General features: G+C 44.6%; 1 protein-coding gene across 1 annotated transcript in view; it reads left to right on the top strand.

Annotated features, from left to right (window-relative positions):
- Positions 1–13601, top strand: part of LOC142243896 (NFX1-type zinc finger-containing protein 1-like) — a 285549-nt gene extending 271948 nt beyond the window's left edge. The window contains exon 20 of the mRNA XM_075316093.1: positions 10800–13601. Coding sequence (XP_075172208.1) covers positions 10800–13169 — 2370 coding nt within the window. The 3' untranslated portion in view covers positions 13170–13601. The remainder of the gene's footprint in view (positions 1–10799) is intronic.
- Positions 13602–14143: the final 542 nt, after the last annotated feature.

Genomic DNA, 14143 nt, shown 5'->3' with positions numbered 1-14143 from the left:
GTAGCTATACCCCAATCGTCTGGGTCTCCCAATAAGAGCTAGAAGAAAAGGAATTTACGGTAAGTAACAAAATTCCCTTCTTCTACAGGTAGCTGGGGACACATTTCAGATAGCAGAAGGCTTTTCGGATGGGTTTGGGTTTGTATATAGAACAGAAGGAAACAAACTATTAAATTTTATATATTTAATCCGAAAATAGGCAGTGTTTATAAAATATATAAGAATTTACAAAAGGGAACAATACAAATACAGTATAGACAGTTACATAAAAATAAAAGGTATAAACGTGAGACTTACTAAACTCGTGCCATAGATGTAACATCCGAATTTAGGGAGGGAGGGGCTCCAAGAGAAGAAGATGGTAGAAAGACGGCCAGCATAACCACTTACTGATGCCCTCCAGTACTGACTCCCCCCATCAAGGAGCTAATCGCTCTTATGCCCTCAGGTAACCCCCCTCTCTGTGACCTCATTTTACAGTCTCTTGTGGGCTGTGCCAAGAGTGTCACAAAGTTCTTTAATTCTAGCTTTTCACATATCTTTGCCACACAGGTGAAAGATATTAGCGTCATATTTATATCTCGATTTTACATTTACATAGATACCAAACACAACGTATCTAGCATGATTTTACTGGCCAATACTAATTTGTCGTGATACCAGCAATCTCCCAGTCAAGCTAAACGGTGCACTGGGTTCAGCGCTCCACAGGGATTCTGGCAGTATGTTTTTCATTTTTCTAGCATTAACGGGCCACTTAAAAACTGTATTAGGAGTTTTACCCACAACAGAACAAAGAATTGTCTTTTCTGTACATCTTTTGGCTGTAGCGCTACCATCCCCGAGTCATAAATTCCTAAACTTTCAGGCCGATCAGATAATCGTCATGGCGATCTGTGGCTGATGGTGGGGAGGGGGAGTAAGTACCCTTCAATAGTTTTACATGACACCTCCCCCTTTTTAAGGTAGCATGGGAGATTGATTTGCTGATCGTCTCCTAAGCCTACCTAGCTGGCATCCCCCTGCTGGGACAGCCCGTCAGCGTTGCCATGCTCAACATCCTTCTTGTGTTGAATAGTAAAATCATACTGCTGTAGTGCCAAGCTCCACCGCAGTAGTTTACCATTGTCGCCGGCCACCCGGTGTAACCAGCTGAGAGGGTTGTGGTCTGTCACTATGGTGAAGTTGCATCCATATAGGTAGGGCTGCAGCTTCCGCAGGGCCCACAGCGAGGCACTCCTCCACAGTGGCGTAGGCCACTTCCTGGGGTAAGAGCTTGCGGCTGAGAAACACCACCGGATGCTCTTCTCTCTCCCCATTTACCTGGCTGAGTACCGCACCCAGGCCAAATGCACTGGCATCTATCTGAACTATGAACCGTCGGGTTAAGTCTGGGGCTTGTAGGATTGGGGAACTGGCGAGGGCAACTTTCAATGCTCTGAAGGACCGCTCACAGTCATCTGTCCAGGTGACTACTTGCGGTAGCTTCCTTTTGGTGAGGTCCGTCAACGGCTTCGCAAGAGCACTATAGTTAGGAACGAACTTCCTATAGTACCCTGCTGTACCCAAGAAAGACATCACCTGCTTCTTTGACTTGGGGGTAGGCCAGGAGGTGATGGCATCAACCTTCCCTGGCTATGGTTTCAGGGTCCCGTCATGCTGACAGGGGGTGGGAACGTCTGTCCCATCCCTCTGACAGACAGTGGATCCAACTTTCCCATCATCCGGACAGGCGATGAGTACAACTTTCCCATCATCCGGGCCGGCTGGGGAAAAATCCTCCTCACTGCCTTGGCATGTTTTGGGTTCTGCTTCCCCATCGCAGTGACAAGTAGGGAGCACAACTTTCTTATCTCCCTTGTAGGTTAGGGTGGCTGCCTGCCCCCACACCTGACAGGCAGTGAGCACCAGCCTCTCATCCTCCATACTCTCATCCTCCATACAGGTGATGGGCACAGCTTTCCCATCATCCTGACCGGCTGTGAGAGACACTTTCGCACTACCATGACAGGTTATGGGGTCTTCTTTCCCATCACCCTGACAGTTAGTGAACACAACTTTCCCATCGTCCGGACAGATCATGGATCCGACTGTCCCATCAACCTGTCCAGCCGGGGAAAACATTTTCCTCTCATCATATCTTACCACAGAATCAGTGCTAATCATGGAGCAGCTACCACCGGCCATGTCACAGTCCATCGTGACAGACAAGCTTCACACAGCCACCTTCCTCATGGCTGCCGTGCCTGTATCCATCGCCCTTAGCCACGATTCTTACAGCTGTGAGGGGATCGTCAGCCACATCACCCTGTAGCATGACATGGCTGAGTTCTCCTGTACCATGAGACGCATCACTCTGTGATACCTCAGGGTCCGCGCTATTTATGTGGTAGCTACCACCGGTCATGTCACAGTCCGTCGTGACACTAACAAGCTGCATGTGACCACCTTCCTCATGGTCCCCATGCCTGCCTCCATCTACCTTAGTGCAGACACTCACTGCCTTGGGGAAATCCTCAGCAGCGTCACCCTGCAGTGCGACGTGGTTGAGGTTCCCCGCACAGTCATCCACTTTATTTTCATGCACAACATTAATAATCACCTTCTGATCATCAATATTCGGGTCACATGACTTATCAACAACATTTGCATCACATAACTTATCATCGACGCTTGCATCACATGACTTATAAACAACATGTGCATCACATGACTTATCAGATTGGGGAAGGTTGTCAGGGACGTATTGGGCCACCAACCGCCCCAAATCAGTCCCCAATAAAACATTTGCTGGAAGGTCTCGGGACACCTCCACATCTTTCCATCCCCTCCCAGCACCCCAGTCCAGGAAATCCCGGGCCATTGGGAAAGATTGGCGAACACCCCCAACCCCAGTGACAGTCAGGGTCTTCCCCGGGATAAGTTCACTAGGCAACACGAATTCAGAGCGGATGAGAGTTCGTTCTGCCCCAGTGTCCTTCAGCCCCTCAGTGATGGTGTCGCCAACGGTAACGGTCTGCCAGTTCTCACGGGTTCGACCACCCGTCTCAACCACAAGCAGGACATTGGCACTAGGCCCTCGCGCCTCTGGTGTGGAGCTCCTCTTCTGTCTCTCTGGACAAGCAGAGCTGAGGTGTCCAGGCTGGTCGCTGGAAACACCTGCGAGTGTCAGAGGTGGACCAGGCACTGGTGGATGACACAGGACCTACGGTAGGTCGGCTGGCAGGGGCAAGGGAGGGTAGTGGTAGTTGTCATCTTAACCCCTTTTCAGCTGGCGGTGGACGGCTTCCGCACCCCCGATGCACGGTTGGCCTCATAGGTGTCAGCAATCTGTGCTGCTGTATTCGCATCCTTTGGTTCCCGGTGCATCACGAACTGTCGCACGTCCGCAAGACAAAGGTGTAGGAATTGGTCCTTTACCATTAGGTCTGTTACCTGCTCAGCAGTGGTGGCGGACAATCCTTGGACCCATTGGTTAAAGTTGGTCCGGAGCCCATCCACAACGTCTCTGTTGCTGTCGTGTGGTCCACGCTGGAGGGTCCGGAACTTTTTGCGGTACATCTCTGGAGTCAGCTGATACTTCCATATTAGGGCCTTCTTTATGGCCTCATAGTCTCCACTCTGCTCTTGAGGGAGACTGGCAAACGCGTCCAGGGCCTTGCCTCGCAGCCCTGGGGTTAAGTATCGTGTCCATTGTGCTGGGGGCAACTGGTACTGCAAGCAAGTCTTTTCAAATTCCCTCAGAAAAGTGTCCAAGTCCCCATCCTTTTCCATCACAGGAAAGTGCTCCGGTCGGGGCTTAAAACTGCTGCCATTATTGGACTCACAGTTCAGTGAGGAAGAGGTCTGCTGCCGGGCTTGGAGGACCTTCAATTCATGGTCTCTCTGGGCATGATGCTCGGCTCTCTCAGCCTGGGCTTGTCGCTCGGCTCTCTAAGCCTCTCGCTCGGCTCTCTAAGCCTCTCGCTCGGCCTCTCGCTCGCTCTCTCAGCCTCTCGCTCGGCTCTCTCCTGATATTGCTGAATGAGCTTCAGCCGACCCTCCCGGTCATCTGCAGGTAGGTGTCCATGCTGCCCCGGTCGCTGCTCTGGTTTGAAGCTGCCAAAGAAACCCTGGCCGAAGTATCGTCCAGGGCTTGGCTTGTCTCCCCGTCATCAGCACTGGGGGAACGGACTTGCTTTGCGTCCCATTGTAACAGTTCTTTAATGAGGTTTGGCTTGTTTTTCGCATTGACATCAATCTCTCCAGTCGTGCATATGGCAATCAGAGTCTCCTTCGTCAGCTGGCTGTACCAGGCTTCGGTCAATGTAGCCATAATTGCCAAATAAAAGATAGGATAGAAAAACAAGAGAGAATGGAGGGGGTAACTGCTACAAGTACAGTATTGTTCCAGGTATATTTAAACACTGAGTTTGATCCTCAAAACTTTTGCAAGTTTTTAGTGAAAGGGATGATTGTTCAAACCAAATCACTAATGCTCTATATCCCACCGCTTGCCACCAATTTGTCACGAACAGTCGGAGGAGTCACTCAGATATCCCGCAGCTGTTCACTAATTTGTCACAAACACGACTACTCTCTAGCGCCCCCCTTGTCGGCAGGCTACTTTTGGTACTGCAGGACAATGCATAAAATGAGGCTGCTGAGCTAATAATGCCAAATATTTTAAATCTCACAGCAAGGGTAAATGTATATATCACCGATTCCCGCTAATGGAATATATATATACCTCGGTACTCTTAATGATAGCACTCCAATAATTCTATACAATAATAATTACGCTGCCACCACCCAGACTTTCTACAGGTAGCTGGGGACCTGTTTCAGATAGCAGAAGGCTTTCCGGGCGGGTTTGGGTTCGTATATAGAACAGAAGGAAACAAACTTAAATTTTATATATTTAATCCGAAAATAGGCAGTGTTTAAAAAATATACAAGGATTTACAAAAGGGAACAATACAAATACAGTATAGACAGTTACATGAAAATAAAAGGTATAAACGTGAGACTTACTAAACTCATGCATAGATGTGACATCCGAATTTAGGGAGGGAGGGGCTCCAAGAGAAGAAGATGGTAGAAAGACGGCCAGCATCACCACTTACTGATGCCCTCCAGTACTGACTCCCCCCATCAAGGAGCTAATCGCTCTTATGCCCTCAGGTAACCCCCCTCTCTGTGACCTCATTTTACAGTCTCTTGTGGGCTGTGCCAAGAGTGTCACAAAGTTCTAGCTTTTCACATATCTTTGCCCCTGGGCCACACAGGTGAAAGATATTAGCGTCATATTTTATATCTCAATTTTACATTTACATAGATACCAAACACAACGCATCTAGCATGATTTTACTGGCCAATACTAATTTGTCGTGATACCAGCAATCTCCCAGTCAAGCTAAACGGTGCACTGGGTTCAGCGCTCCACAGGGATTCTGGCAGTATGTTTTTCATTTTTCTAGCATTAACGGGCCATGTAAAAAACTGTATTACAAGTTGTCCCTCCAGAAGAATTGTCTTTTCTGTACATCTTTTGGCTGTAGCTCTACCATCTCCAAGTCGTAAATTCCTAAACTTTCAGGCCGATCAGATAATCGTCATGGCAATCTGTGGCTGATGGTGGGGAGGGGGAGTAAGGACCCTTCAAGAGTTTTACATGACACTCCTCTGTGCAAATTATCTCTAAATCATTAACATTTTGAGGCTGTGGCTTGGCAACTTCAAGCTTCAGTTCTCTTTGGGATTAAGGGCTGGACACTGGCTAGACCACTCCATGATCTTAATGTGCTTCTTTTTGAGCCACTCCTTTGTTGCCTTGGCTGTATGTTTTGGGTTATTGTCATGCTAGAAGACCCAGCCATGACCCATTTTTAATGTCCTGACGGAGGGAAGGAAGTTGTCACTCAGGATTTTACGGTACATGGCTCCATCCATTGATGCGGTGAAGTAGTCCTGTGCCCTTAGCAGAGAAACACCCTCAAAACATAATGTTTCCACCTCCATGCTTGACAGTGGAGACAGTGTTCTTAGGATCATAGGCAGTATTTCTCTTTCTCCAAACACAGTGAGTTGAGTTAAGGCCAAAGAGGTCAATTTTTGTCTCATATGACCACAGCACCTTCTCCCAATCACTCTTAGAATCATCCATTTTCATTGGCAAACTTCAGATGGGCCTGCACATGTGCCTTTTTTAAAAGTGGGACTTTGCAGGCTTTGCAGGATTTTAAGCAGTAACAGCGTAATGTGTTACCAATGGTTTTCTTGGTGACAGTGGTCTCAGCTGCCTTGAGATCATTAACAAGTTCCCCTGTGTAGTTTTAGGCTGATCTCTCACCTTCCTCATGATTCTGGATACCCCACGAGGTGAGATTTTGCATGGAGCTCCAGATCGATGTTGATTGATACTCATTTTGTATGTCTTCCATCTTCTTACTATTGCACCAACAGTTGTCTCCTTGTCACCCAGCGTCTTTCTTATGGTTTTGTAGCCCATTCCAGCCTTGTACAGGTCTATGATCTTGTCCCTGACATCCTAAGGAAAGCTCTTTGATCTTGCATATGTTGTAGAGGTTAGAGCCTGACTGATTAATTGAGTTTATGGACAGGAGTCTTTTATACAGGTGACAACTTAAGACAGCTGCCTTTAATGCAGGTAACGAGTTGATTAGGAGCGTCTAAGTGGTCTGTAGGAGCCAGAACTCTTAATGGTTGGTAGGGGATCAAATACTTATTTCTCTCTCCAAAATGCAAATAAATTTATATAATTTGTACAATGTGATTTTCTGGATTATATTTGATATTTGATAGACTATCTCTAAATGTTAAAATTAACCTACCCTTAAAATTATAGACTGTTCATGTCTTTGTGTCAGTGGGCAAACTTACAAAATCAGCAAGGGATCAAATAATTATTTCTTTCACTGTATATATTGTATGAGCTCCACATAGAATCCTATATACATAAGTCCCACATAGCCACATACAGGGCTGCCACTAAGAATTTCAGGGCCCCATACTGGCAAAAGTTCAGGGCCTCCTTGAGGCTCTGCCTCCACCCCAGCTCCGCCTCCGCCCCACAAATCTTCCACAGACCCACCGCCACTCTTGGAAAAACTTCACACCTTGGGGCCACGAACCTGGGCAGGGCCACCTGTGACATCCCTGACCCAACATCACCGGCCCGGCGACAAGTAACATTTAACCCGCGCCGGAGAGATAAAGGAGATAAATAGACAGAATCATAAATAGATAGAGGAATAGAGAGAGGAATGGATAGATAGATAGATAGATAGATAGATAGATAGATAGATAGATGGATAGATAGAGGGGGATCACAGCAGGTGGAGGGGGTCACAGCAGGTGGGGGGTCTCACAGCAGGTGGGGGGGTCTCACAGCAGGTGGGGGGGTCTCACAGCAGCTGGGGGGTCTCACAGCAGCTGGGGGGGGTCTCACAGCTGCTGGGGTGTCTCACAACAGCTGGGGGGTTTCACAGTGGGTGGGGGGGTCTCACAGCGGGTGGGGGGCTCACAACAGGTAGGGGGCTCACAGCAGGTGGGGGGCTCACAGCAGGTGGGGGGGATCACAGCAGGTGGGGGGGATCACAGCAGGTGGAGGAAGGTGAGAGGTGGGTGAGGGGGCAGCAGATGAGGGAGGGGGGCAGCGGCTGATGGGGGAGAGTGGTGGTAGATGGAGGGGAGGCAGCAGATGGGTTCAGTGGCGGTGGATGGGGGGTAGTGACTTCTGCAGCCGGCGGCTGAAAGGAGACCGTGTCCGCGATATGTCTGCCAGTGCAACGTCCCCGCCCCCTGCCCCTAGGGCCCGGTGAGCAGAGGAATGAAAATGGAGGAGCCCGGGCTGTCAGCCGGGCCCCCCTCTTTTCACCGGGCCCGATACAGGAGTCACGCTAGTAATGCCCTAAAGGTGGCCCTGGCCACACATATATATACATATACATATATATATATATATATATATATATAAAGATATATATATATATATATATATATATATATATATATATATATATATATATATATCTTTATATATATATATATATATGTATACACACACACACATACACATTATGACCACCACATAGCATCCTATATACAATCTGAGCCCCATATCCTATGTACATTATGATCTCTCACACAGCCACCTATATACTTTGTAAGCCCTGAATAGCCTCCTATATATTTTATGAGCTCCACATAGCCCCATATGTATATGAGCCCCACATAGCCCCTATATTCATTATGAGCTGCACATATTCTCCTATACACAGCATGAGGACCATATATTCTTCTATTTATTTTTTTAGACCCACATATCCTACTATATACATTATGAGTCCCACCTAGCCTCCTAAGTAAAGCATGAGCCCATATAACCTCCTATATACATTATGAGCTCCACATAACCTCCTGTATACAGCATAAGTCCCATATAGCCTCCTATATTTATTAGGAACCTTCACATAACCTCCTATGTACTTTATGAGCCCCACATTGCCTCCTATATATATGAGCCCCGCATAGCCTTCTATATACTTTATGAGCCCCACATAGTTGCTTAAAAACATTAAGAGCCCCACATAGCCTCCTGTATTCTTTATGATTCCCACATATCCCACTATATATAGCATGATCCCATGCACATACTCAAATGAAAAAAAAAAACCACCACATACTCACTTTGATCCCGTTTCCCTCAGCACTCAGCTCCTGTGCACTGACCCTCCACACAGCATATGCGCTGATGTGATGTCATTGTGTCTGTTGTCTCACACGCTGATTGGTGGAAGAAGGAGGCGACGACCCTTCCATCAATGTATTCACTGCTATCCGCATCCTGAGCATATTGATAATCCGGCGGCAGGCAGCAGCGGCTGGGGTTGCCCCCAATCCCCTGTTTTCCGCCCTTTGGCTGTCTCGGTCCGCAGGTAAGACTAGAACAGCCATAGGGCCAGATGTGGCCCACGGGCCACACTTTACCCAGCCCTGAGGTAGTCATATGCTTAAAGGGAATCTGCCAGCAGATTTTTGCTATGCAATCTGAAGACAGCATGTGTCAGGGGTTAAAAAACAAAGTTGAACTATGCCTCTTTTATCAGGCTGCGTGCTGTTGTTTCATTATCATTGGTGGACTACAATGTCATGCGCAAGACAGTCCGACAAGTACCCTCCTTTGATTTACACCTCACTGTCAATGTACAATCTCTATTGAGAGCCTTGTGTGGGCGAGGAAGCTTACTCAGCTCTTCTGCTTTTGCTAAATCTAAAAGGTTTGGTTGTGTCAGAATGGCTGCCCTCAGTAAACTAAGTGTTTCATCATTGGATTCAGAGTCTCTTTGCCTACATAATATTGCTCTCAGATGAGGTAGCAAAAATATGCTAACAGATTTCCTTTAATGATGTTTTCAACTTTATCTTTATTTGACAAATTAAATTGACTTCTGCCCAATGTCTGAAGGCAACTATAGAATTTTTCTTATCATTATCATTATTATTACTTTAAAATTTTTATAAATTTACCCAGTACTTCCTTTTGAAACTCAGTTAATCCATTATATAAAAGTAGTTCTTGGTAAATGTTGTTACTGAAACTCCAATACTGATATTGATACTGACATACTAATAAACTATTCTTAGTAGAAAGGGTTAAGATAGTATGGGCTTGCCTGCATCTTCACAGATATCTTCCAGTGACAATATCACTTTGTATTGCTAAAGATTACAGTTTTTAATACAACGCTGTATGACATTTAAAGTCATAATCAAAAGTTTTGAGACTGACAAATTTTGGATTTCACTTGTGATTAAACCAACTCCCTTGGATAAAGTTAACCCCACATATGAATCGTCTCTGGATGCTTTATTGTTGGCATGACACCAGACTCATGGTAACACCCAACTTTTCTTCTCCAATCATTCTTTCAGATGTACCAACCAGTCTGAAGGGGGCGTCATCAGTAAAAATATCTTTAGCCCGGTCCTCTGCAGTCCAATTACTGAACCTCTTGCAAAGCTATATTCTCTGATGAAGCCTCCTTTAGACTGTGTTGAACATCTGAAAGAATGATTGACACAAGAAGAAAAGGTGAGGGCTACCACGAGTTCTCTGTCATAGCAAATGACCAAGAAGACCATTCATGTGTAGGGTTGCTTTTCTTTCATGTGAGCCATCTCACATCATAATTATGCCTAAGAACAATGCTATGAATAAAGTATTGTATCAAAACATCTTCCAAGTGCAGCTGCCAATGATCCACTAGCAATTTCATGATGAAGAATGCTTCTTCCAGCATGATGGAGACCAGGTAACAAGGCAAAAGTTGAAAAATATGTGACTTGACAAAAAAAAATTGACGTTTTGGGGTTTTGGCCAGTAAACTCTCCAGATCTCGATTTCATGAGAACCTGTGGTCAATCCGCAAAAAGCAGATGGACAAAGACACAGTAATAAACTAGGAGCACTGATTAGGCAACAATGGGTTGCTATCTGTCAGGATGTGGCCCAGAAACAGATATCCAGCATACCAGAGTAAATTGTAGAAGCATTAAAAATAAGAGTCAACACTAAATATTGAGTCTTTGCATACACTTAATATATTTGTCAATAAAAGTGTGAAAACCTTTGAAATGCTTATAGTTATACTTATAAGTAACCAAGTAGAAAAATCTGACAAGACCTAAAAACACTGAAGCAACAAGCTTTGTAAAAAACAAAAATTGTGTGAGTCTCAAAACTTTTGGCCAGAACTTTGTCATTATAATCTACTTCTCTCTGATTTATCTACTAGGGTGTTTGTCACAACCTCTTCTTTGTGGACCACAACCACCTTGAGGAACATATACAGGAAGGCAAGAGTCACCAGAATTTTCATGAAGCTGCTTTTGCGAAGTCACTTTGCCTGTATTTCATACAACAAGGCTACTCTCCATCCCAGATAACAATACTCACTACTTATTCTGGACAGCTTCATTGTTTACAGAAAATGATGCCCAAAGCTCAGTTTCAGGGTGTCAGGGTATGTGTGGTTGATAAATACCAAGGAGAAGAAAATGAAATTATCATCCTCTCACTCGTAAGAAGTAACTTGGTTGGCAATGTTGGTTTTCTTAAAATCCCAAACCGGGTTTGTGTTGCTTTATCAAGAGCCAAGAAAGGATTATTTTGTATAGGGAACATGGAATTATTATCCAAGGTTCCCCTTTGGAGTGCAATTAATGATGTATTACATGAAAATGGTCTTATTGGTAAAGAGTTAAAGCTCCAGTGTGTCAACCATCGTGATACAGCAACTTACGTGTCTGCATCTTCAGACTTTACTAATGTTCCAGAGGGCGGATGCAAAATTCCTTGTCAATTCAGATTAAACTGTGGCCATGTTTGTCCTCTTTTGTGTCACCCTTATGATCAGCAGCATCAAAATGTTGTCTGCAGAAAGCCTTGTATAAAAAGTGTCTGTGAAAAAGGACACAAGTGCAGAAAGCTGTGCAGCGACCCTTGTGGTAAATGTGAAGAGGTTGTCCCAAAAGAGATTCCTTTATGTGGACACATGCAGGATGTTCCATGTTTAATGGATCCAGAAGAATTCTGTTGCAAAGAGCCCTGCATCAAGGTATTACAGTGCGGTCACAAATGTGTCAGATTATGTAGTCAAGTCTGTACCAAAAAATGTCCTGAAAAAGTAACAGTTACACTGGAATGTGGTCACACTTTTAAAACCTTCTGTTATATGAAGACAGAAGCAGAGCTGGATGGCACCATATTAAAATGTCATGAAAAGGTAACAGTTACACTGAAATGTGGTCACACTGTTAAAACTTTGTGTTACATGAAGACAGAAGCAGAGCTGGCTGGCACCATATTAAAATGTCACGTGAAATGTGGAGAAAAATTAGATTGTGGACACAACTGCCCTGGAAGCTGCAACAGCTGTGATACTCGAGGCTTTCACTTGACATGTGGAAATGCTTGTGGCATTCCACTTTACTGTTCCCATAAGTGTGAAGAAAAGTGTAACACTAACTGCTTTTGTAACCGTTTTTGTGAAAATTCATGTTTTCATGAAAAGTGCCTTCAGAAATGCAGTGAACCATGTACTCCATGCACCAAACCTTGTGGATGGCGGTGCAAGCATAAAAGGTGTACAAAACTCTGTTGGGAGCCATGTGACAGGGAGGCATGTGATGAACCTTGTTGGAAAACCCTTAAATGTGGCCACCCATGCATTGGATTTTGTGGAGAGCCATGCCCCAAAAAATGCAGAGTTTGTGATGCTGATGAAGTGAAAGAATTGGTCTTTGGAAATGAAGCAGAGCCTGACGCCCGCTTTGTTCAGCTTATGGACTGTCCTCATTTTTTTGAAGCAACAAAGTTCTCGGAATGGATGATCAGACAAGAAGAAGACCAAACCATTAAACTGAAGTCTTGTCCAAAATGTCTGAAACCCATCAGAAAATGTTTACGTTATGGAAATTTGATCAAGCAAACGGTGTCTGATTTAGAGAAAGTTAAAGAAAGGATCAGTCATAAATGGATGAATAATTTGGAAATGTTCCTCAGTGAAAATGACAATGAATTGTGTAACTTTCCACAACTACATAGCACAGTGCAAAAATTGCAAGAAGGGAACCTAACTCTACGTTCACTGATGTTAGTAGGCGAGAAAGTAACATTCTGGCAAAAACTCGGAGCAATACAAAATAGGGTAAAAAAGAGCTCTAGAGTTCTGGTCAGAGTGCTTAATGATATTCCTGTTATTTCCCATGCTATCGATAGTGCTACAAGTAAGTATGACATTTTAGGGAAATACTATGAACTATTCCGAATGGCTCTAGAAGTAGACGCTGCATTCATTGATCAACATATGCAAGAGGTAGACATTCAAAAAATAAAATTACTGATCAGTGAGATGTACTCAGAAAACCGCACCATGAATTTAGGTGAATTACATGCTCACCTGAAGATGCTTCCAGGATGCATGGATCTCATCAATACAGTGAGGAAAAGAACAGTCGTGTATGACACAGAGCTGCTGAGGCAACATTTCTGGAACAGTTGTGAAGCAGGACATATCTATACTACCAACGTGGATGAAAGCAAGAGCCTCGGCTGTCCACAGTGTAGTTTCAGTGATGAAGATGGAGAGGAGGATGAAGATTAGCGGTTCTTTCAAGCAAAAGTCGTGCAAAAATACATATATTTTAAAAAGTTTAGTTTAAGTCATAAAAAAATAAAATATAATAAAATGTCTAAACAAAATGCAACATACATGCAAATAATAATTTAAGTTTATAGGGCGTGAACACAACCATATTATTTAACATATATTCTGTTTCTAGCTTCCTATTGTAAATGTGTAATGTACCACAGAATTTAGATTTATACTTAAGGGTCTTTCTCATCTTCATAATTGAATATTGTTGGATAGTGGTTTTAGAAACAAGCACTTTTGCAATTTTCTTCTTATTAAAATTTGCTGACACTCTTGAGATATTAACACTTTTTATTTTACAGATCGTGGCCTGTGAGATTGACCACTGCTGTGGTCTAGCTTTTAAACACTGCTCTGAAGAAAGCCAGGATAAGAAGTTAAAGGGAACTTGTCAGGTCCAATATGCACCAAGAACCACGAGCAGTTCTGGGTACATAGTGCTAATACCTGCCTAACCCTCCCTGTATACACTAGCATAGATAAAGAGATCTTTAGAGAAAGTATTTCTAAAGATCTTTTACCGTATGCTAATGAGTGAGGTGCCTAGTCCAATGGGCATTAGTTCCACTGCCAGTCGCCACCATTAGCATGTTAGTACATCCCTGTGGGCATGCTAACATGCTAATGAATGTGCAGCGTCAGAAGATCATCTCACTCACCTATCCGACGCTGGATTTTGATTCAGTGCGCATGACCCCGGAGTTTAGGTCGTGCGCACTACTTCAGTTTGAAGCCAGAATGCGTACACCCGGCTTCATAGTGCGCATGACCCAAACTCCGGGGTCATGCGCACTGAGCTGAAATCCCCCGTCGGATGCGATGGCTGTGGAGAGGTGAGTGAGCTCATCCTGTGACGCTGCGTATTCATTAGCATGATAGCACGCCCACAGTGGTGTACTAACATGCTAAATGGGGGTGACTGG

This window comes from Anomaloglossus baeobatrachus, chromosome 6 (assembly GCF_048569485.1).
Source record: "Anomaloglossus baeobatrachus isolate aAnoBae1 chromosome 6, aAnoBae1.hap1, whole genome shotgun sequence".
NCBI lineage: Eukaryota > Metazoa > Chordata > Amphibia > Anura > Aromobatidae > Anomaloglossus > Anomaloglossus baeobatrachus.
The sequence above is the reverse complement of the archived record's forward strand: the minus strand, read 5'-3'. Positions and strand labels throughout refer to the sequence as shown.